General features: G+C 46.8%; 1 protein-coding gene across 4 annotated transcripts in view; it reads left to right on the plus strand.

Moving 5' to 3' along the window:
- Window positions 1-23,844, plus strand: part of PFKFB2 (6-phosphofructo-2-kinase/fructose-2,6-biphosphatase 2) — a 248,721-nt gene that overhangs the window by 36,746 nt on the left and 188,131 nt on the right. For all 4 annotated transcript variants that reach the window (XM_063955191.1, XM_063955189.1, XM_063955188.1 and 1 more), the window contains one exon: window positions 2,733-2,829. In XM_063955191.1, coding sequence (XP_063811261.1) covers window positions 2,733-2,829 — 97 coding nt within the window. The remainder of the gene's footprint in view (window positions 1-2,732; window positions 2,830-23,844) is intronic.

Below are 23,844 nucleotides of genomic sequence, written 5' to 3' on the forward strand. Positions count from 1 at the left end.
TATATATATATATATATATATATTTTTATGTGGTTCAATAAGTAAGGAAAAAAGACCTCCCACGTGTAATGTTCTTTCATTCTAATGTCATGTCAGAGCAGGTCGACCACTGCTTCCCCTCACAGCCATTAGACTGCGCCTCATATCAACCATACTGTCCCAACATCAGCTGTAAGATTTTGTTAGGGTTAGGCACTAGATTAAGGTTAGGAAAGGGTAAAATAAGTGTCATCCTTTTTCTGTTTCAACCATTTGCATGTCGAGCGATTGAGCCTGTCAACTATCTGGTGTCGACCTATTGGTTGTCTATATTACTATCTATATTTTAGTCAACACCTGCTACAATCACGGACAGTGGGACCACGGATAAACAATAAAAAATTAACAAAAGACATATAGGGAGGAATTCAATTGTTTGAAAAGTCGGTTGGGTGTCTGCTCTTTCCTGTCAATTAGAAAAACAGACACCCAACTGACTTTTCAAACAATTGAATACCCCCCCGTAGAGTCCATTCTGGGTTTTCTGAGAAAATAGGAGGCTGCAGAGGTCTTCCTGAGATTGATGACTGGCAAACACCCAGTGACTGGTTACATCAGATGCGCCCATGTCGGGAAATGCCCAGCCTGTCGTTATCTAATTCGATGTGACCACTGTAGGCAAGTGGTTAAATAATTTACATGTCTGCGTCTTGGTCATCATCCCCAAATCTGCAATAATTTTTTCGTGGGACAGCTTCCCTATAGACTGAAATTTGTGAATGCGTATTTTGTCTCCTAATCAGACCATTGTATCTTTGTGTTTTTTGTGGGGTTTTTTGGCACAATTTTCTCGATCTGTCGGATTCAGCCACATTGTTTAAAAAATAGTCTAGTGTGTACCCAGCTTTAATCGCACCCAGACATACAAGTAACAAATACAGGTTGAGTATCCCTTATCCAAAATGCTTGAGACCAGAAGTATTTTGGATATTGGATTTTTCCGTATTTTGGAATAATTGTATACCATGAGATATCATAGTGATGGGACCTAAGTCTAAGCACAGAATGCATTTATGTTTCATATACGCCTTGTACACACAGCCTGAAGGTAATTTAATTCAATATTTTTAATAACTGTGTATTAAAAAAAGTTTGTGTACACTGAGCCATCAGAAAACAAAGGTTTCACTATCTCAGTCTCACTTAAAATTCTGTATTTTGGAATATTTTGATATGGGATACTCGACTCGACCTGTATCAAATTAATCATCAGTCTCTTGGAGCTTCATGTTGCTACTTAGATGCATTTTTGCCAAAAAAGACACTAGCAGAGTTTTATGAGACCTGGCATGCCAAGAGGGCTGTTTTGCACAGTTTGCAGGAAAGCATACCTTCTAACAGTCCCCATTACAGTGTCCTGCTGTCCCTCCCATGGGCTGCAGTGTCTGCAGGCAGGGGGAAGGTTGGGGTGCACTGCATCTGATCAGTGCAGAGAGATTAGCCAGAAGGCTGCCCAGCTGCTCGGAGAGCGCTGTGCACGTCCCCAAAATAGTAGAGATGGGGGGGCGGGGTTAGTGCTGTGAGACCATGCCTCCACCTGAGGCAACACCCATTTAGACGCAGCCCACCCTTTTTTTGGCAAATCGTGCCATCTTGAAATTGGAGTCATGCTATCGACTGAATAGTTGGGAGGTATGGCAGAGATGTATGAGGACACATCTGTAGGCACATGCACGGTTCCTCTTTTTACTAATGGTAGTTTATAAGGGTCCTAATTTTCCTATTTGCTTTTTTGAATTTTTAAATATAATTGTTTTTAAAGTGTTAAATATGTATGGTACAAGCTGGTTCTTATATATTGCATATTCATATTACTAGACATAGGGGTCAATCCAATTAGATGCGAAGGGTGTGTGTTGCCATGGCATCTTGCACCTCTCGTGGCCCAGTTTCAGCCCGGATTCTTTCAAAAGTGCCTGCAGCCCTATGGGGGTGCAAGTTTGGGCAGCGGTCAAGTGTGGCTGTTGCACCTAATTATATAATATATGTGTGTGTGTGTGTGTGTGTGTGTGTGTGTGTATAGAAATATATATATATATATATATATATATATATGTGTTTGTGTGTGTATATATAATATGTATGTCTCGTGTGTGTGTATGTATGTGTATATATAAAATATATATATATATATATATATATATAAAATATTATATTTAAAATTATAATTTGTTTTATTTTATTTTTTTCATTATACATGTATGAAGCGCTGGCATACCCTTGTTGTTGAACTGTGTTACTGAAGGGTGTTAAAACTAGTGCTGCCAGTTATGCCGATATACACGAAAGCCGTGCTTTACCCTGGATAAGCACCTGGGTATTTGTCTATATATCTTGTGATGGTGTGCTGATCTATTGAGAGAGATATTTTATATCTGTATATATTATAGAGAGAGAGGTGTATGTACATACATACATACATACATACATACATACATACATACATACATACATACATACATACATACATACATTCTCTCTCTCTCTCTCTCTCTCTCTCTCTCTCTCTCTCTCTCTCTCTCTCGATATCAATTCAATATTTCTGTAGGTATTTGTTTTTGATTCGATAGAATCCATCTTTGTACTCTTATAGTACTCCTTCTGTACTTATTTAAAATGTTAAATATGTGCTTCTCACATAATGTGATGTATAATATGTTCTCCTCATCTGTAATCAAATACTGTTTTTCCAGTGTTTAACCTAGGGGTTTATCGACGTGAAGTGGTCAGATCATACAAGTCTTATGAATTTTTCCGTCATGACAATGCAGAGGCCATGAGAATTCGCAAGTATGTGGTGTTTAAAAAAAAAATTGGAAATTTTCTTTTTTATGCATTTTCAAAATCTGTTCTCAAACACTTTTCATAGATAAGTAAAATCACATTGTATGTTTCTGTGTGTCATCTTTGCTTTCAACATTTTTGCCCTAATGTTACTGTATCTAGGTTTATTGGTCCACCAGTGCCTCTTAGCTGCACGTTACACATACAAGGATGCATTTTGTTTTTCTATAGCAGTGAGTAATTTAGAAAAACATTATGACTTAGCGGAACAGAACCTAAAATAGTATTTTGAAAAACATCAAAAACTAAAATGATGTATAAGGATAAGTTATAATTTTTATGTGGAAAACATGTTTAGGTAAAATATAAAATGCAACTTTAAATCACTTTAGGGAAGCAGCGTTTATCAGAGCATTAATAGCGGGTAACCTTATCGCACTTATCGTTTGGTAGTTTCTGCATGCACGCTGCATATTGTGAGATTCTTATATCTGAGGGTGTTGGCCGCGGTAAGTGTTGGGAAATTACTGTGTCCCCAGAAAAGTGGCAAATAATTTTGTTTACGGTATGGATGTCTATTGGTGGTTATAAGCAAAGTATTTGTGGCTCTTACAATGTGGCAAATGGTTGATTATTATATTTTTAGTAACAGTGGAAAAATGATATGAAGCAAAGTTTTGGTTCCCCCCCCACAAAAAAAAAAAAAACATAATAAAGGATCTACTGTAGATACAGTGTTGGACTGCATGAAAATGCATGTAACGTGATTTTTATGTAATGTTAACTTACCTTGATAAGTGTTAAACACATGCAACTCCCAACTGCACCTTTCCCATCAATACAATTCCCCCATATACCTGCTTCTCCTCATTTAACACATTATACTGCTTTTTTGCAGAATATCATCCCAAAAGGATGTGTCATTATTGGGAGATGTCCATGAGGTTCTGAAACAAGTCTGGACATTTCTTCCTTGCAGTAGGGATTTTCCCTTACTTTTCATCTGCGCTTCAGCTGCAAACATAAAGCTGCATTGAATCTATTGAAAAACTGGTTACATTAACTCTGCTTTTTATTGTACAGCAAAAATATATATATAAAAAATATGCGTCCTGCAGCATTTACCCAGTTTAGCAGTAAAAATGGCGATTTAATTCAGGTCTAAGTGTGGGAGATTTTCTTACAAATATCTTCCTCTCTGACTAATGGAGACTGCCCAGGCTCCTTTTTTTTTATAAGTTTTCTTTTTCTTCCCTCTTTAGATCATACACTGAGGGGTTTTTCTTTTCCAGAGCTATTTCCTGTGCAACTGAATTTACAGTCTAAATTTTGGTGCCAGAAACAAAGGGGTAGATGTATCAAAGCTTGGAGAGAGATAAAGTTCCAACCAGTCAGCTTCTAACTGTCATTTTAAAGGCTGTGTTTGGGGAAAAATGGGATACGGTCATTAGGTCGACAACACTTAGGTCGACAGTCATTAGGTTGACCACTATTGGTTGACATGCATTAGGTCGAGATGAGGTTTTCTAAAATTTTATTTTTTTAACTTTCTCATACTTTATGGTCCACGTGGACTACGATTTGGAGCAAGGCACCTTGCCCGAAGCATGGCGAGCCATGCGAGGGGACACGGTGCACTAATTGGTGTCCCCCGTCACTTTAAGAAGAAAATGACACCCAAAAAAGTAAAAAAAAAACTCATGTTGACCTAATGCATGTCGACCAATAGTGGCCGACCTAATGACCCATACCCGGGAAAAATAAAGGGATTTTCTCTTTCTTTCATCTGGGAGACACTTCATAAAAATTAGTTTAGTGTGGGATAGAGGTGTGTTTGTTTGTTTATTCATTCTCCTACGTCTCTGAGCATCCTGGCTTCACCCCTACCACTTGAGTCTTTGTAAGATGTAGAAACCCTCTACTTACCTATGTGAAGATAGCATATTGCTCCAGGAAACACTGCAGCAGGCTGGAAGGTGTTGGGGCTGGAATCAGGTCAGGGATGAGTGGTGGAGTGCCATTAGTTTGGACCAGAGCTGGGAAGGTAAGGCTGATGGCAGCACGCAGAGAAGGAAGTGTGAATCCCGCCATACGCGCAGTTTTGTTTTCTCTGACGTCCTAGTGGATGCTGGGAACTCCGTAAGGACCATGGGGAATAGCGGCTCCGCAGGAGACTGGGCACAAAAGTAAAAGCTTTAGGACTACCTGCTGTGCACTGGCTCCTCCCCCTATGACCCTCCTCCAAGCCTCAGGTAGATTTTTGTGCCCGAACGAGAAGGGTGCACACTAGGTGGCTCTCCTGAGCTGCTTAGTGAAAAAGTTTAAGTATAGGTTTTTTATTTTCAGTGAGTCCTGCTGGCAACAGGTTCACTGCACCGAGGGACTAAGGGGAGAAGAAGCGAACTCACCTGCGTGCAGAGTGGATTGGGCTTCTTAGGCTACTGGACATTAGCTCCAGAGGGACGATCACAGGCCCAGCCATGGATGGGTCCCAGAGCCGCGCCGCCGGCCCCCTTACAGAGCCAGAAGACAGAAGAGGTCCGGGATATCGGCGGCAGAAGACGTCCTGTCTTCAATAAGGTAGCGCACAGCACCGCAGCTGTGCGCCATTGCTCTCAGCACACTTCACACTCCGGTCACTGAGGGTGCAGGGCACTGGGGGGGGGCGCCCTGAGACGCAATAAAAACACCTTAGATGGCGAAAAATACATCACATATAGCTCCTGGGCTATATGGATACATTTAACCCCTGCCAGTTTTTCCTTAAAAAAGCGGGAGAAAGGCTCCGCCCCCTTCTCGGCGGCCTATCTCCTCAGCACACAAGCGCCATTTTCCCTCACAGCTCCGCTGGAAGGACGTCTCCCTGACTCTCCCCTGCAGTCCTGCACTACAGAAACAGGGTAAAACAAGAGAGGGGGGGCACTAATTTGGCAGATTAATCAATACAGCAGCTATATAAGGGAAAAACACTTATATAAGGTTATCCCTGTATATATATATATATATATATATAGCGCTCTGGTGTGTGCTGGCAAACTCTCCCTCTGTCTCCCCAAAGGGCTAGTGGGGTCCTGTCCTCTATCAGAGCATTCCCTGTGTGTGTGCGGTGTCGGTACGTTGTGTCGACATGTATGAGGAGGAAAATGGTATGGAGGCGGAGCAATTGCCTGTAATAGTGATGTCACCCCCTAGGGAGTCGACACCTGACTGGATGGTCTTATGGAAGGAATTACGTGATAGCGTCAGCACTTTACAAAAGACTGACGACATGAGACAGCCGGCAAATCAATTATTACCTGTCCAGGCGTCTCAAACACCGTCAGGGGCTCTAAAGCGCCCGTTACCTCAGATGGTCGACACAGACACGGACACTGACTCCAGTGTCGACGGTGAGGAAACAAACGTGTTTTCCAGTAGGGCCACACGTTACATGATCACGGCAATGAAGGAGGTTTTGAACATTTCTGATACTACAAGTACCGCAAAAAAAGGGTATTATGTGGGGTGTGAAAAAACTACCCGTAGTTTCTCTGACGTCCTAGTGGATGCTGGGACTCCGTCAGGACCATGGGGAATAGCGGCTCCGCAGGAGACAGGGCACAAAATTTAAAAGTTTGACCACTAGGTGGTGTGTACTGGCTCCTCCCCCCACGACCCTCCCCCAAGCCTCAGTTAGGTTTTTGTGCCCGTCCGAGCAGGGTGCAATCTAGGTGGCTCTCATAAAGAGCTGCTTAGAGTAAAAGTTTTGATAGGTTTCTTATTTTCAGTGAGTCCTGCTGGCAACAGGCTCACTGCAACGAGGGACCTAGGGGAGAAGGAGTGAACTCACCTGCGTGCAGGATGGATTTGCTTCTTAGGCTACTGGACACTAGCTCCAGAGGGACGATCACAGGTACAGCCTGGATGGGTCACCGGAGCCGCGCCGCCGACCCCCTTGCAGATGCCGAAGTAAGAAGAGGTCCAGAAACCGGCGGCTGAAGGCTTTTCAGTCTTCATGAGGTAGCGCACAGCACTGCAGCTGTGCGCCATTGCGCTCAGGCACACTTAACACCAGCGGTCACTGAGGGTGCAGGGCGCTGGGGGGGGCGCCCTGGGCAGCAATGAGATTACCTTTCTGGCTAAAAAGAATACATCACATATAGTCCCTGAGGCTATATGGATGTATTTCACCCCTGCCAGGTCTCAGAAAAACCGTGAGAAGAGCCCGCCGGAATAGGGGGCGGGGCCTATCTCCTCAGCACACAGCGCCATTTTCCTACACAGCTCCGCTGCTGGGAAGGCTCCCAGGCTCTCCCCTGCACTGCACTACAGAAACAGGGTAAAAAACAGAGAGGGGGGGGCATTTTTTGGCTATATTATATATATTTAAGCAGCTATAAGGAAACAACACTTATATAAGGTTGTTCCTATATAATTATAGCGCTTTGGTGTGTGCTGGCAAACTCTCCCTCTGTCTCCCCAAAGGGCTAGTGGGGTCCTGTCTTCTATCAGAGCATTCCCTGTGTGTCTGCTGTGTGTCGGTACGTGTGTGTCGACATGTATGAGGACGATGTTGGTGTGGAGGCGGAGCAATTGCCGGTAATGGTGATGTCACCCCCTAGGGAGTCGACACCGGAATGGATGGCTTTGTTTATGGAATTACGTGATAATGTCAGCACGCTGCAAAAGTCGGTTGACGACATGAGACGGCCGACAAACCAATTAGCACCTGTACAGGCGTCTCAAACACCGTCAGGGGCTGTAAAACGCCCTTTGCCTCAGTCGGTCGACACAGACCCAGACACGGACACCGAATCTAGTGTCGACGGTGAAGAAACGAACGTATTTTCCAGTAGGGCCACACGTTGTATGATCACGGCAATGAAGGAGGCTTTGCATATCTCTGATACTGCAAGTACCACAAAAAGGGGTATTATGTGGGGTCTGAAAAAACTACCTGTAGTTTTTCCTGAATCAGAGGAATTGAATGACGTGTGTGATGAAGCGTGGGTTACCCCTGAAAAAAAACTGCTAATTTCAAAGAAGTTATTGGCATTATACCCTTTCCCGCCAGAGGTTAGGGCGCGCTGGGAAACACCCCCTAGGGTGGACAAGGCGCTCACACGTTTATCCAAACAAGTCTCCTGATACGGCCGCCCTCAAGGATCCAGCTGATAGGAGGCTGGAAAATACTCTAAAAAGTATATACACACATACTGGTGTTATACTGCGACCAGCAATCGCCTCAGCCTGGATGTGCAGTGCTGGGGTGGCTTGGTCGGAGTCCCTGACTGAAAATATTGATACCCTGGATAGGGACAGTATTTTATTGACTATAGAGCAATTAAAGGATGCATTCCTTTATATGCGAGATGCACAGAGAGATATCTGCACTCTGGCATCAAGAGTAAGTGCGATGTCCATATCTGCCAGAAGAAGTCTATGGACACGACAGTGGTCAGGCGATGCGGATTCCAAACGGCATATGGAAGTATTACCGTATAAAGGGGAGGAATTATTTGGGGTCGGTCTATCGGATTTGGTAGCCACGGCAACAGCCGGGAAGTCCACCTTTTTACCTCAAGTCCCCTCCCAACAGAAAAAGACGCAGTCTTTTCAGCCGCAGTCCTTTCGTTCCTATAAGAACAAGCGAGCAAAAGGACATTCATATTTGCCCCGAGGCAAAGGAAAGGGTAAGAGACTGCACCAAGCAGCCCCTTCCCAGGAGCAGAAGTCCTCCCCGGCTTCTGCAAAGGCCTCAGCATGACGCTGGGACCTTACAAGCGGACTCAGGGGCGGTGGGGGGTCGCCTCAAGAATTTCAGCGCACAGTGGTCTCACTCGCAGGTGGACCCCTGGATCCTGCAGGTAGTATCTCAGGGTTACAGGTTGGAATTCGAGAAGTCTCCCCCTCGCCGGTTCCTAAAGTCTGCTTTGCCAACGTCTCCCTCCGACAGGGCGACGGTATTGGAAGCCATTCACAAGCTGTATTCTCAGCAGGTGATAGTCAAGGTACCCCTTCTACAACAGGGAAAGGGGTATTACTCCACGCTATTTGTGGTACCGAAGCTGGACGGCTCGGTAAGACCTATTTTAAATCTGAAATCTCTGAACCTGTACATACAAAACTGTCATTATCAGTTTCAGACGCTGCCATTTGGATTGTCCACGGCACCCAGGGTCTTTACCAAGGTGATGGCCGAAATGATGATCCTTCTTCGAAGAGAAGGCGTATTAATTATCCCTTACTTGGACGATCTCCTGATAAGGGCAAGATCCAGAGAACAGCTGGAGGTCGGAGTAGCACTAACTCAAGTAGTGCTCCAACAGCACGGGTGGATTCTGAATTTTCCAAAATCCCAACTGATCCCGACGACACGTCTGCTGTTCCTAGGGATGATTCTGGACACTGTTCAGAAAAAGGTTTTTCTTCCAGAGGAGAAAGCCAGGGAGTTATCCGAACTAGTCAGGAACCTCCTAAAACCAGGGACAGTGTCTGTGCATCAATGCACAAGAGTCCTGGGAAAAATGGTGGCTTCTTACGAAGCGATTCCATTCGGCAGATTCCATGCACGAATTTTTCAGTGGGATCTGCTAGACAAATGGTCCGGATCGCATCTGCAGATGCATCAACGGATAAAATTGTCGACAAGGACAAGGGTCTCTCTGCTATGGTGGTTGCAGAGTGCTCATCTGTTGGAGGGCCGCAGATTCGGCATACAGAACTGGGTCCTAGTGACCACGGATGCCAGCCTGAGAGGCTGGGGAGCGGTCACACAAGGAAGAAACTTCCAGGGCGTGTGGTCAAGCCTGGAAACGTCTCTTCACATAAATATACTGGAACTAAGAGCAATCTACAATGCTCTAAGCCTGGCAAAACCTCTGCTTCAGGGTCAGCCGGTGTTGATCCAGTCGGACAACATCACGGCAGTCGCCCACGTAAACAGACAGGGCGGCACAAGAAGCAGGAGGGCAATGGCAGAAGCTGCAAGGATTCTTCGCTGGGCGGAAAATCATGTGATAGCACTGTCGGCAGTGTTCATTCCGGGAGTGGACAACTGGGAAGCAGACTTCCTCAGCAGACACGATCTTCACCCGGGAGAGTGGGGACTTCATCCAGAAGTCTTCCACATGATTGTGGTCCATTGGGAAAGACCAATGGTGGACATGATGGCGTCCCGCCTCAACAAAAAACTGGACAGGTATTGCGCCAGGTCAAGAGATCCTCAGGCAATAGCTGTGGACGCTCTGGTAACACCATGGGTGTACCAGTCAGTGTATGGGTTCCCTCCTCTGCCTCTCATACCCAAGGTACTGAGAATTATACGGCAAAGGGGAGTAAGAACGATACTAGTGGCTCCGGACTGGCCAAGGAGGACTTGGTACCCGGAACTTCAGGAGATGCTCACGGAAGATCCGTGGCCTCTACCTCTAAGAAGGGATCTGCTTCAGCAGGGACCGTGTCTATTCCAAGACTTACCGCGGCTGCGTTTGACGGCATGGTGGTTGAATGCCGGATCCTAAAGGAAAAAGGCATTCCGGAAGAGGTCATCCCTACCCTGGTCAAAGCCAGGAAGGAGGTGACTGCACAACATTATCACCGCATTTGGAGAAAATATGTTGCATGGTGTGAGGCCAGGAAGGCCCCGACAGAGGAATTTCAACTGGGTCGATTCCTACATTTCCTGCAAACGGGATTATCTATGGGCCTCAAATTAGGGTCCATTAAGGTTCAAATTTCGGCCCTGTCGATTTTCTTCCAGAAAGAATTGGCTTCAGTTCCTGAAGTCCAGACTTTTGTAAAAGGAGTACTACATATACAGCCCCCGGTTGTGCCCCCAGTGGCACCGTGGGATCTCAATGTAGTTTTGGATTTACTCAAATCCCATTGGTTTGAGCCACTCAAATCGGTAGATTTGAAATATCTTACATGGAAAGTAACCATGCTACTGGCTCTGGCTTCAGCCAGGAGAGTGTCAGAATTGGCGGCTTTGTCGTATAAAAGCCCATATCTGATTTTCCATTCGGACAGGGCAGAATTGAGGACGCGTCCTCATTTTCTGCCTAAGGTGGTATCAGCGTTTCACCTGAACCAGCCTATTGTGGTGCCTGCGGCTACTAGCGATTTGGAGGATTCCAAGTTGCTGGACGTTGTCAGAGCATTGAAAATATATATTTCAAGGACGGCTGGAGTCAGAAAATCTGACTCGCTGTTTATACTATATGCACCCAACAAGATGGGTGCTCCTGCTTCTAAGCAGACGATTGCTCGTTGGATTTGTAGCACAATTCAACTGGCACATTCTGTGGCAGGCCTGCCACAGCCTAAATCTGTCAATGCCCACTCCACAAGGAAGGTGGGCTCATCTTGGGCGGCTGCCCGAGGGGTCTCGGCATTACAACTCTGCCGAGCAGCTACGTGGTCAGGGGAGAACACGTTTGTAAAATTCTACAAATTTGATACCCTGGCTAAGGAGGACCTGGAGTTCTCTCATTCGGTGCTGCAGAGTCATCCGCACTCTCCCGCCCGTTTGGGAGCTTTGGTATAATCCCCATGGTCCTGACGGAGTCCCAGCATCCACTAGGACGTCAGAGAAAATAAGATTTTACTTACCGATAAATCTATTTCTCATAGTCCGTAGTGGATGCTGGGCGCCCATCCCAAGTGCGGATTGTCTGCAATACTTGTACATAGTTATTGTTACAAAAAAAATCGGGTTGTTTATTGTTGTGAGCCATCTTTTCAGAGGCTCCTACGTTATCATACTGTTAACTGGGTTCAGATCACAAGTTGTACGGTGTGATTGGTGTGGCTGGTATGAGTCTTGCCCGGGATTCAAAATCCTTCCTTATTGTGTACGCTCGTCCGGGCACAGTATCCTAACTGAGGCTTGGGGGAGGGTCGTGGGGGGAGGAGCCAGTACACACCACCTAGTGGTCAAACTTTTACATTTTGTGCCCTGTCTCCTGCGGAGCCGCTATTCCCCATGGTCCTGACGGAGTCCCAGCATCCACTACGGACTATGAGAAATAGATTTATCGGTAAGTAAAATCTTATTTTTTCCTGAATCAGATGAATTAAATGAGGTGTGTGATGAAGCGTGGGTTTCCCCCGATAAAAAACTGCTAATTTCTAAAAAATGATTGGCATTATACCCTTTCCCGCCAGAGGTTAGGGCGCGTTGGGAAACACACCCTAGGGTAGATAAGGCGCTCACACGCTTATCAAAACAAGTGGCGTTACCGTCTCCTGATACGGCCGCCCTCAAGGAGCCAGCTGATAGGAAGCTGGAAAATATCCTAAAAAGTTTATACACACATACTGGTGTTATACTGCGAACAGCAATCGCCTCAGCCTGGATGTGCAGTGCTGGGTTGGCTTGGTCGGATTCCCTGACTGAAAATATTGATACCCTGGACAGGGACAGTATATTATTGACTATAGAGCATTTAAAGGATGCATTTCTATATATGCGAGATGCACAGAGGGATATTTGCACTCTGGCATCAAGAGTAAGTGTGCTGTCCATTTCTGCCAGAAGAGGGTTATGGACGCGGCAGTGGTCAGGTGATGTGGATTCCAAACGGCATATGGAAGTATTGCCGTATAAAGGGGAGGAGTTATTTGGGGTCGGTCTATCGGACCTGGTGGCCACGGCAACGGCTGGGAAATCCACCTTTTTACCCCAGGTCACCTCTCAGCAGAAAAAGACACCGTCTTTTCAGGCTCAGTCCTTTCGTCCCCATAAGGGCAAGCGGGCAAAAGGCCACTCATATCTGCCCCGGGGCAGAGGAAGGGGAAAAAGACTGCAGCAGGCAGCCTCTTCCCAGGAACAGAAGCCCTCCCCCGCTTCTGCCAAGTCCTCAGCATGACGCTGGGGCCTTACAAGCGGACTCGGGTACGGTGGGGGGTCGTCTCAAGAATTTCAGCGCGCAGTGGGCTCACTCGCAAGTGGACCCCTGGATCCTGCAGGTAGTATCTCAGGGGTACAAATTGGAATTCGAGACGTCTCCCCCTCGCCGGTTCCTGAAGTCTGCTTTACCAACGTCTCCCTCCGACAGGGAGGCGGTTTTGGAAGCCATTCACAAGCTGTATTCCCAGCAGGTGATAATCAAGGTACCCCTCCTACAACAGGGAAAGGGGTATTATTCCACGCTGTTTGTGGTACCAAAGCCGGACGGCTCGGTGAGACCTATTTTAAATCTGAAATCCTTGAACACTTACATACAAAGGTTCAAATTCAAGATGGAGTCACTCAGAGCAGTGATAGCTAACCTGGAAGAAGGGGACTATATGGTGTCTCTGGACATCAAGGATGCTTACCTCCATATCCCAATTTGCCCTTCTCACCAAGGGTACCTCAGGTTTGTGGTGCAGAACTGTCACTATCAGTTTCAGACGCTGCCGTTTGGATTGTCCACGGCACCCCGGGTCTTTACCAAGGTAATGGCCGAAATGATGATTCTTCTTCGAAGAAAAGGCGTCTTAATTATCCCTTACTTGGACGATCTCCTGATAAGGGCAAGGTCCAGGGAACAGTTAGAGGTCGGAGTAGCACTATCTCAAGTAGTACTACGACAGCACGGGTGGATTCTAAATATTCCAAAATCGCAGCTGATTCCGACGACACGTCTGCTGTTCCTAGGGATGATTCTGGACACAGTCCAGAAAAAGGTGTTTCTCCCGGAGGAGAAAGCCAGGGAGTTATCCGAGCTAGTCAGGAACCTCCTAAAACCAGGCCAAGTGTCAGTGCATCAATGCACAAGGGTCCTGGGAAAAATGGTGGCTTCTTACGAAGCGATTCCATTCGGCAGATTCCACGCAAGAACTTTTCAGTGGGATCTGCTGGACAAATGGTCCGGATCGCATCTTCAGATGCATCAGCAGATAACCCTGTCTCCAAGGACAAGGGTGTCTCTCCTGTGGTGGTTGCAGAGTGCTCATCTTCTAGAGGGCCGCAGATTCGGCATTCAGGACTAGGTCCTGGTGACCACGGATGCCAGCCTGAGAGGCTGGGGAGCAGTCACACAGGGAAAAAATTTCCAGGGCTTGTGGTCAAGCATGGAAACGTAATTTACATAAATATCCTGGAACTAAGGGCCATTTACAATGCCCTAAGTCAAGCAAGGCCTCTGCTTCAGGATCAGCCGGTGTTGATCCAGTCGGACAACATTACGGCAGTCGCCCACGTAAACAGACAGGGCGACACAAGAAGCAGGAGGGCAATGGCAGAAGTTGCAAGGATTCTTCGCTGGGCGGAAAATCATGTGATAGCACTGTCAGCAGTGTTCATTCCGGGAGTGGACAACTGGGAAGCAGACTTCCTCAGCAGACACGACCTCCACCCGGGGGAGTGGGGACTTCACCCAGAAGTCTTCCACATGATTGTGAACCGTTGGGAAAAACCAAAGGTGGACATGATGGCGTCCCGCCTCAACAAAAAACTAGACAGATATTGCGCCAGGTCAAGGGACCCTCAGGCAATAGCTGTGGACGCTCTGGTAACACCGTGGGTGTACCAGTCAGTGTATGTGTTCCCTCCTCTGCCTCTCATACCCAAGGTACTGAGAATCATAAGAAGGAGTGAAGTAAGGACTATACTCGTGGCTCCAGATTGGCCAAGAAGGACTTGGTACCCGGAACTTCAAGAGATGCTCATGGAGGACCCGTGGCCTCTACCTCTAAGAAAGGACCTGCTCCAGCAGGGACCCTGTCTGTTCCAAGACTTACCGCGGCTGCGTTTGACGGTATGGCGGTTGAACGCCGGATCCTGAAGGAGAAAGGCATTCCGGATGAAGTCATCCCTACCCTGATCAAAGCCAGGAAGGATGTAACCGTGCAACATTATCACCGTATTTGGCATAAATATGTTGCGTGGTGTGAGGCCAGGAAGGCCCCTACAGAGGAATTTCAACTGGGTCGTTTCCTGCATTTCCTGCAAACAGGACTGTCTATGGGCCTAAAATTAGGGTCCATTAAGGTTCAAATTTCGGCCCTGTCGATTTTCTTCCAGAAAGAACTGGCTTCAGTTCCTGAAGTTCAGACGTTTGTCAAGGGGGTACTGCATATACAGCCTCCTTTTGTGCCTCCAGTGGCACCTTGGGATCTCAATGTAGTTTTGGGGTTCCTAAAATCACATTGGTTTGAACCACTCACCACTGTGGACTTAAAATATCTCACATGGAAAGTGGTAATGCTGTTAGCCCTGGCTTCAGCCAGGCGTGTCTCAGAATTGGCGGCTTTATCCTATAAAAGCCCTTACCTAATTTTTCATACGGACAGGGCAGAATTGAGGACTCGTCCTCAATTTCTCCCTAAGGTGGTTTCAGCGTTTCACTTGAACCAGCCTATTGTGGTACCTGCGGCTACTAGGGACTTGGAGGACTCCAAGTTGCTGGACGTAGTCAGGGCCCTGAAAATGTTTCCAGGACGGCTGGAGTCAGAAAATCTGACTCGCTGTTTATTCTGTATGCACCCAACAAGCTGGGTGCTCCTGCTTCTAAGCAGACTATTGCTCGTTGGATTTGTAGTACAATTCAGCTTGCACATTCTGTGGCAGGCCTGCCACAGCCAAAATCTGTAAAAGCCCATTCCACAAGGAAAGTGGGCTCATCTTGGGCGGCTGCCCGAGGGGTCTCGGCTTTACAACTTTGCCGAGCAGCTACTTGGTCAGGGGCAAACACGTTTGCTAAATTCTACAAATTTGATACCCTGGCTGAGGAGGACCTGGAGTTCTCTCATTCGGTGCTGCAGAGTCATCTGCACTCTCCCGCCCGTTTGGGAGCTTTGGTATAATCCCCATGGTCCTTACGGAGTTCCCAGCATCCACTAGGACGTCAGAGAAAATAAGAATTTACTTACCGATAATTCTATTTCTCGTAGTCCGTAGTGGATGCTGGGCGCCCATCCCAAGTGCGGATTGTCTGCAATACTTGTACATAGTTATTGTTACAAAAATTCGGGTTATTATTGTTGTGAGCCATCTTTTCAGAGGCTCCTCTGTTATCATGCTGTTAACTGGGTTCAGATCACAGGTTGTACGGTGTGATTGGTGTGGCTGGTATGAGTCTTACCCGGGATTCAAAATCCTTCCTTATTGTGTACGCTCGTCCGGGCACAGTATCCTAACTGAGGCTTGGAGGAGGGTCATAGGGGGAGGAGCCAGTGCACACCAGGTAGTCCTAAAGCTTTTACTTTTGTGCCCAGTCTCCTACGGAGCCGCTATTCCCCATGGTCCTTACGGAGTTCCCAGCATCCACTACGGACTACGAGAAATAGAATTATCGGTAAGTAAATTCTTATTTTTCTTTTCTCTGCATAATGCTGGCTGGAGACAGGTTCTGACCGATAATGTCAGCTGTAAGCAAGAAGTAGGACTGGACCACCCTGCTTAAGGAAGGGTGGTTGGCTGGTTTGCCTGCAACGGGCTCCTCTCTCTCCTTAGTGAAAGGTTTGACCGCAGGGACAGATGTGTTCAGTGCCTACCCTCGTTAAAAGGGTAACGTGCTGAGGTAAGGCATCTATCTGGCTGAGCAGAAATGCAGATTCAGCCAGGAAGGAGACGCCCTGAACGTGGTTTAGTCCAGCAGCTGAAGAGAGGATCTGCTGATGACTGTTGCAAAGCGTCTGTCTTTCTGCCCTCCTTAGGACTCCATGTGGGAGTCTAGATAAGTATCAGACAAAGTTATTCATGTTTACTCAGATATTTTATTGTAAAATAGTTTGTTTTTGTATCTATGATGTCTACTACATCAGTATTAATACTGATATTATGTCTGATAAGGGGAATACTACGAAGGTTATGTCTGGAGGAGGAGGAAAGTCTTGTTCATGTTGTATGGTTAAATTACCAGCTGGGCACACACATGCTAGATGTACTGCTTCTGATAAAATGGTGAATCAAGTGGAGGAAACTTTGGCTGGCTCAGTAGAAGAGCCAGACTGAGTTAGATCTTTTGCACTGTATATAGTATCTGTTATGAGGGAAAAATTGTCTAATTGTGTGTCCACTCAGAATAAATCTGGTTCACAGCAGTGTGTACTGAAGATAGACTGGGATACTGTATTAGCAGACAGTCCTTCTCTGGAAGCATCTGGGGCCATCCCACCTGGGGTGGCTCCTTCTAGGGCCAGATCTGTGGAAAGGACAGCCATGGGCTTAGAGCAAATTTTCTCTTGAAAAATTTTTGGTCACTGCAGGGTCTAAAGTTGGTTAAACACTTGTCCAATTCTCGGAAGATCCGACTCCTGACCGACCGGTTTGCCCGGCATTGGACACGTGTGTACCCTCCGCTGACAGACCCCCGCACATCCGACCCTTGTCACCTGTAGGGCCCCCGGGTTTTTAAACATATCTAAAATCTAGGAGACCCGACCACTGACCAGGTGACCGATATTTTAGTGTGTAGGCTGCGGCGACCAATCTAAGGTACCGGCAGCCCAGCACACTATCAATAAATAGTTAAGACAGCGCTAATAAGAGATTTAATTTACTCAATTGAATTTATAATATCCAAACAATACAATTATTTAAACCTATACATTTATATAGCTGACAAAGGTAATTAATCCCTACTTTAAAACAACTCATATATATAAATACAAATAGGGGGTTGGAAAATTTTATGTTCACAATCCTGGCCAGGAAAGAAATAGATTGGGGAAAGGAAGATTGTCCCCAGTGATAATCAGCCGCTCACATGTAGAGCCTGCTATGGCATCTCCCGTTGCTTTTCCTTTTAAGTAGCTTTATCTGGAGTATTCGGTACCGTGCATCTCCTCTAAGTTGCATATAGTAGCTTGCTGGATGAAGTATTGTAGGCAAAGGTTTAAGAAGGCCTTACACTTTTCTCCTCCTGTATTGAAGGTCACCCACTTCATCAGAGGCTGATGCCTCACCTGCTTGTACTTGTGGTTCTCTTTAAGTACTAGCAAGCGGGGGAGACTTGCTGGGACCTCTAGTCCTCATTCAAAAGACAATATTCTTTTACTAATGCAGTGTTTCTCAAACTTTCTGGGGTTGGCGGGTGGCCACAGGCCTGGACTGACTAGTTAGGGTGGTTGATGCTTCGGCCGTGGGTCCCAGTCAAGTGTGTGCCCTGGCATTACCCCACAGCTAGTGGAGCATGGTGCTAGTTATGAAAATACGGTGGATCCCTTCTTGTTTTGTTCCTCATATTTTTAGAACCAGTGCCAGCTGCAAGAGCCTGATGCTGGTTCATTAAATATGGGGGACCCCTAGACTTTTTGTATCCAGTGTGTATCCAGTTTGTCTTGCAAGAGACATTGGGGGTCATTCAGATGTGATCTCTGCTGTGTGTTTTTGCGGATCAGATCCGAACGCACTGTGCCTTGGACATCGGCGCCCTGCGATGGGATTGTGCGAAGGATCCATTTGCACGGGTGTTTGTAGTTGGGAGTGTCTGGAAACTCAGGCAGATTCGAGCATTTTCAGGGAGGGTGTTTGTCATCCGCTACGGTCCCGATCAGCCTGCTCTCATCGCACTGGAAGATTAAGTCCTGGGCTGTGCAGAGACTGCACAAAATCAGTTTGTACAACTCTGCTACACATACGATCGCACACTTGCATAGCGAGAAAACACTCCCTCTGTAGGCGACGACTATCTGATCACAGGACTGCAAAAACTGCTGCCTAGCGATCAGATCTGAATGACCCCCATTGTGTAGAGAAAGTGATGGAGTTTTTTTGAATGTGTGGTTTCCCCTGAAGAAAAAGAAAGTCAACTGCATGATTCTGATTTTAGAAGATAGAGATTAATTGAAGATAGAGTTGGTGTATAAGGTGTAGATGCTTTAGTGAAGGCAGTTTAACATCACTTAAATCAAGGACCTGACAATCAAGAAAATGTATCTACTGATTTATTCAGGACCAAGAAGTTAAAGAAAAAAACTGTGTGTTTTTTCCTACATTGGTGCAATTGTGTGAATTTAGTTGCAGTAGCGTGGAGAAATCCTGAGAAAAGATTCTAGGTAACACAATGGTTTGAATCCATGTTTTCTATACCTGATGGCAATACTGTGCATAGAGAATGGTCACCAAGGGTAGATGTTCCTATAACAAGATTATCTAAAGCTATGGACCTCCCTATTCCAGACGGTACCTCACTTAAAGACCACTCAGATAGTAAATGTGATGGTACTCTTAAATCCATTTACGTACAGTATATGGTGGCAGGTGCAACACAGACCTAGTATGGCTTCAGCTTGGGTAGCAAAAGCTATGGAGAAGTGGATTGACCTGTTGGTAGAAAGAATCAAGACTGATTCAGTTATCTATGGCAGCACAACATCTATGGGATGAGTTGGACCGCACAGCGAAGGAAAAGCAGCCAACAAGTGCTCAGCACATCTGGCAACTCCTTAAAGACTGTTGGAAAACCATTCCAGGAGACTACCTCATGAGGCTGATTGAGAGAATGTCAAGAGTGTGCAAAGCTGTCATCAAAGAAAAAGGGGGCTACTTTGAGAAATCTAAAATATAAAACATATTTTGATTTGATTAACACTTTTTTCGTTTACAGCAGGTATGGGGAACCTTCGGCCCTCCAGCTGTTGTTGAACTACACATACCAGCATGCTTTGCTACAGTTTTCCTATTTGGCCATGCTAAAACTGTTGCAGGGCATGCTGGAATGTTTAGTTCAACAACAGCTGGAGGGCCGAAGGTTCCCCATCCCTGGTTTGCAACGGAATTCCATATGTGTTCTTTCATAGTTTTGATGCTTTCAGTATTAATCTACACTGTAGAAAATAATTAAAATAAACAAAAACCATTGAATGAGAAGGTGTCCAAACTTTTGACTGCTACAGTGTGTGTGTGTGTGTGTGTGTGTGTGTGTGTGTGTATGTGTATATATATATATATATATATATATATATATATATATATATGTGTATATATATATATAATTTCTCTATCGTCCTAAGTGGATGCTGGGGTTCCTGAAAGGACCATGGGGAATAGCGGCTCCGCAGGAGACAGGGCACAAAAGTAAAGCTTTTACAGGTCAGGTGGTGTGTACTGGCTCCTCCCCCTATGACCCTCCTCCAGACTCCAGTTAGATTTTTGTGCCCGGCCGAGAAGGGTGCAATTCTAGGTGGCTCTCATAAAGAGCTGCTTAGAGAGTTTAGCTTAGGTTTTTTATTTTACAGTGATTCCTGCTGGCAACAGGATCACTGCAACGAGGGACAGAGGGGAGAAGAAGTGAACTCACCTGCGTGCAGGATGGATTGGCTTCTTGGCTACTGGACATGAAGCTCCAGAGGGACGATCACAGGTACAGCCTGGATGGTCACCGGAGCCACGCCGCCGGCCCCCTCACAGATGCTGAAGCAAGAAGAGGTCCAGAATCGGCGGCTGAAGACTCCTGCAGTCTTCTTAAGGTAGCGCACAGCACTGCAGCTGTGCGCCATTTTCCTCTCAGCACACTTCACAGGGCAGTCACTGAGGGTGCAGGGCGCTGGGAGGGGGGCGCCCTGGGAGGCAAATGAAAACCTTTAAAAAGGCTAAAAATACCTCACATATAGCCCCAGAGGCTATATGGAGATATTTACCCCTGCCTAAATGTACTAAATAGCGGGAGACGAGCCCGCCGAAAAAGGGGCGGGGCCTATCTCCTCAGCACACGGCGCCATTTTCTGTCACAGCTCCGCTGGTCAGGAAGGCTCCCAGGTCTCTCCCCTGCACTGCACTACAGAAACAGGGTATAACAGAGAGGGGGGGCAAAATAAATGGCAATATATATTAATATAAAAGCAGCTATAAGGGAGCACTTAATCATAAGGCTATCCCTGTCATATATAGCGCTTTTTGGTGTGTGCTGGCAGACTCTCCCTCTGCCTCCCCAAAGGGCTAGTGGGTCCTGTCTTCGTATAGAGCATTCCCTGTGTGTCGGTACGTGTGTGTCGACATGTATGAGGACGTTATTGGTGTGGAGGCGGAGCAATTGCCAAATATGAGGATGTCACCTCCTAGGGGGTCGACACCAGAATGGATGCCTTTATTTGTGGAATTACGGGATAGCGTCAACTCGCTTAAGCAGTCGTTTGCCGACATGAGGCGGCCGGACACTCAATTAGTGCCTGTCCAGGCGCCTCAAACACCGTCAGGGGCTGTAAAACGCCCCTTGCCTCAGTCGGTCGACACAGACCCAGACACAGGCACTGATTCCGGTGGTGAAGGTGACGAATCAACCGTATTTTCCAGTAGGGCCACACGTTATATGATTTTGGCAATAAAGGAGATGTTACATTTAGCTGATACTACAGGTACCACTAAACAGGGTATTATGTGGGGTGTGAAAAAACTACCAGTAGTTTTTACCGAATCAGAAGAATTAAATGACGTGTGTGATGAAGCGTGGGGTGCCCCGATAAAAAACTGCTAATTTCAAAGAAGTTATTGGCTTTATACCCTTTCCCGCCAGAGGTTAGGGAGCGCTGGGAAACACCTCCTAGGGTGGACAAAGCGCTAACACGCTTATCAAAACAAGTGGCGTTACCCTCTCCTGAGACGGCCGCACTTAAAGATCCATCAGATAGGAGGATGGAAAATATCCAAAAAGGTATATACACACATGCAGGTGTTATACTACGACCAGCTATTGCGACTGCCTGGATGTGCAGTGCTGGGGTAGTTTGGTCAGAGTCCCTGATCGAAAATATTGATACCCTGGACAGGGACAATATTTTACTGTCGTTAGAACAAATAAAGGATGCATTTCTTTATATGCGTGATGCACAGGGAGATATCTGCACACTGGCATCACGGGTAAGTGCTATGTCCATTTCGGCCAGAAGAGCTTTATGGACACGACAGTGGACAGGCGATGCGTACAGGAGTTATTTGGGGTCGGTCTATCGGATTTGGTGGCCACGGCTACGGCCGGGAAATCCACCTTTCTACCTCAAGTCACTCCCCAACAGAAAAAGGCACCGACCTTTCAACCGCAGCCCTTTCGTTCCTTTAAAAATAAGAGAGCAAAGGGCTATTCATATCTGCCACGAGGCAGAGGACGAGGGAAGAGACAGCAACAGGCAGCTCCTTCCCAGGAACAGAAGCCCTCCCCGGCTTCTACAAAAGCCTCAGCATGACGCTGGGGCTTCGCAAGCGGACTCGGGGGCGGTAGGCGGTCGTCTCAAGAATTACAGCGCGCAGTGGGCTCACTCGCAGGTAAATCCCTGGATCCTGCAGATAATATCTCAGGGGTACAGGTTGAAATTAGAGACAGAGCCACCTCGCCGTTTCCTGAAGTCTGCTTTACCAACGTCCCCCTCAGAAAGGGAGACGGTTTTGGAAGCCATTCACAAGCTGTATTCTCAGCAGGTGATAGTCAAGGTACCTCTTCTACAACAAGGGAAGGGGTATTATTCCACTCTTTTTGTGGTACCGAAGCCGGATGGCTCGGTAAGGCCTATTCTAAATCTGAAGTCCTTGAACCTGTACATAAAGAAGTTCAAGTTCAAGATGGAGTCACTCAGAGCAGTGATAGCGAACCTGGAAGAAGGGGACTTTATGGTATCCTTGGACATCAAGGATGCGTATCTCCACGTTCCAATTACCCCTCACACCAGGGGTACCTCAGGTTCGTTGTACAAAACTGTCACTATCAGTTTCAGACGCTGCCGTTTGGTTTGTCCACGGCACCTCGGGTCTTTACAAAGGTAATGGCCGAGATAATATTTCTTCTTCGAAGAAAAGGCGTATTAATTATCCCATACTTGGACGATCTCCTAATAAGGGCAAGGTCCAGAGAACAGCTAGAGATGGGTTTAGCACTATCTCAAGAGGTGCTAAAGCAGCACGGATGGATTCTGAATATTCCAAAATCCCAATTAATGCCGACAACTCGTCTGCTGTTCCTGGGGATGATTCTGGACACAGTTCTGAAAAAGGTTTTTCTTCCCGAAGAAAAAGCCAAGGAGTTATCTGACCTGGTCAGGAACCTCCTAAAACCAGGAAAGGTGTCTGTACATCAATGCACAAGAGTCCTGGGAAAAAATGGTAGCTTCTTACGAAGCAATCCCTTTCGGCAGATTCCATGCAAAGGGATCTGTTGGACAAATGGTCAGGGTCGCATCTTCAGATGCACCTGCGGATAACCCTGTCGCCGAGGACAAGGGTATCCCTTCTGTGGTGGTTGCAGGAGGCTCATCTATTGGAGGGCCGCAGATTCGGCATGCAGGATTGGATCCTGGTGACCACGGATGCCAGCCTGAGAGGCTGGGGAGCAGTCACACAGGGAAGAAATTTCCAGGGAGTGTGGTCGAGCCTGAAAAAGTCTCTTCACATAAGCATTCTGGAACTAAGAGCAATCTACAATGCTCTAAGCCAGGCGGAACCTCTGCTTCAAGGAAGACCGGTGTTGATCCAGTCGGACAACATCACGGCAGTCGCCCATGTAAACAGACAGGGCGGCACAAGAAGCAGGAGGGCAATGGCAGAAGCTGCCAGGATCCTTCGCTGGGCGGAGAATCACGTGATAGCACTGTCAGCAGTATTCATCCCGGGCGTGGACAACTGGGAAGCAGACTTCCTCAGCAGACACGACCTTCACCCGGGAGAGTGGGGACTTCATCCAGAAGTTTTCCACATGCTATTAAACCGTTGGGTAAAACCAATGGTGGACATGATGGCGTCTCGCCTCAACAAAACACTGGACAGATATTGCGCCAGGTCAAGAGATCCGCAGGCAATAGCTGTGGACGCGCTGGTAACACCTTGGGTGTACCAGTCGGTATATGTGTTTCCTCCTCTGCCTCTCATACCAAAGGTATTGAGGATTATACGGCAAAGAGGAGTAAGACTAGTGGCTCCGGATTGGCCAAGAAGGACTTGGTACCCGGAACTTCAAGAGATGGTCACGGACGATCCGTGGCCTCTACTTCTGAGAAGGGACCTGCTTCAGCAGGGTCCTTGTCTTTTTCAAGACTTACCGCGGCTGCGTTTGACGGCATGGCGTTTGAATGCCAGATCCTAAAAGGAAAAGGCATTCCGGAAGAAGTCATTCCTACCTTGATAAA

The sequence above is a fragment of the Pseudophryne corroboree genome, chromosome 2 (assembly GCF_028390025.1).
Source record: "Pseudophryne corroboree isolate aPseCor3 chromosome 2, aPseCor3.hap2, whole genome shotgun sequence".
In the NCBI taxonomy this organism is placed as follows: Eukaryota; Metazoa; Chordata; class Amphibia; order Anura; family Myobatrachidae; genus Pseudophryne; species Pseudophryne corroboree.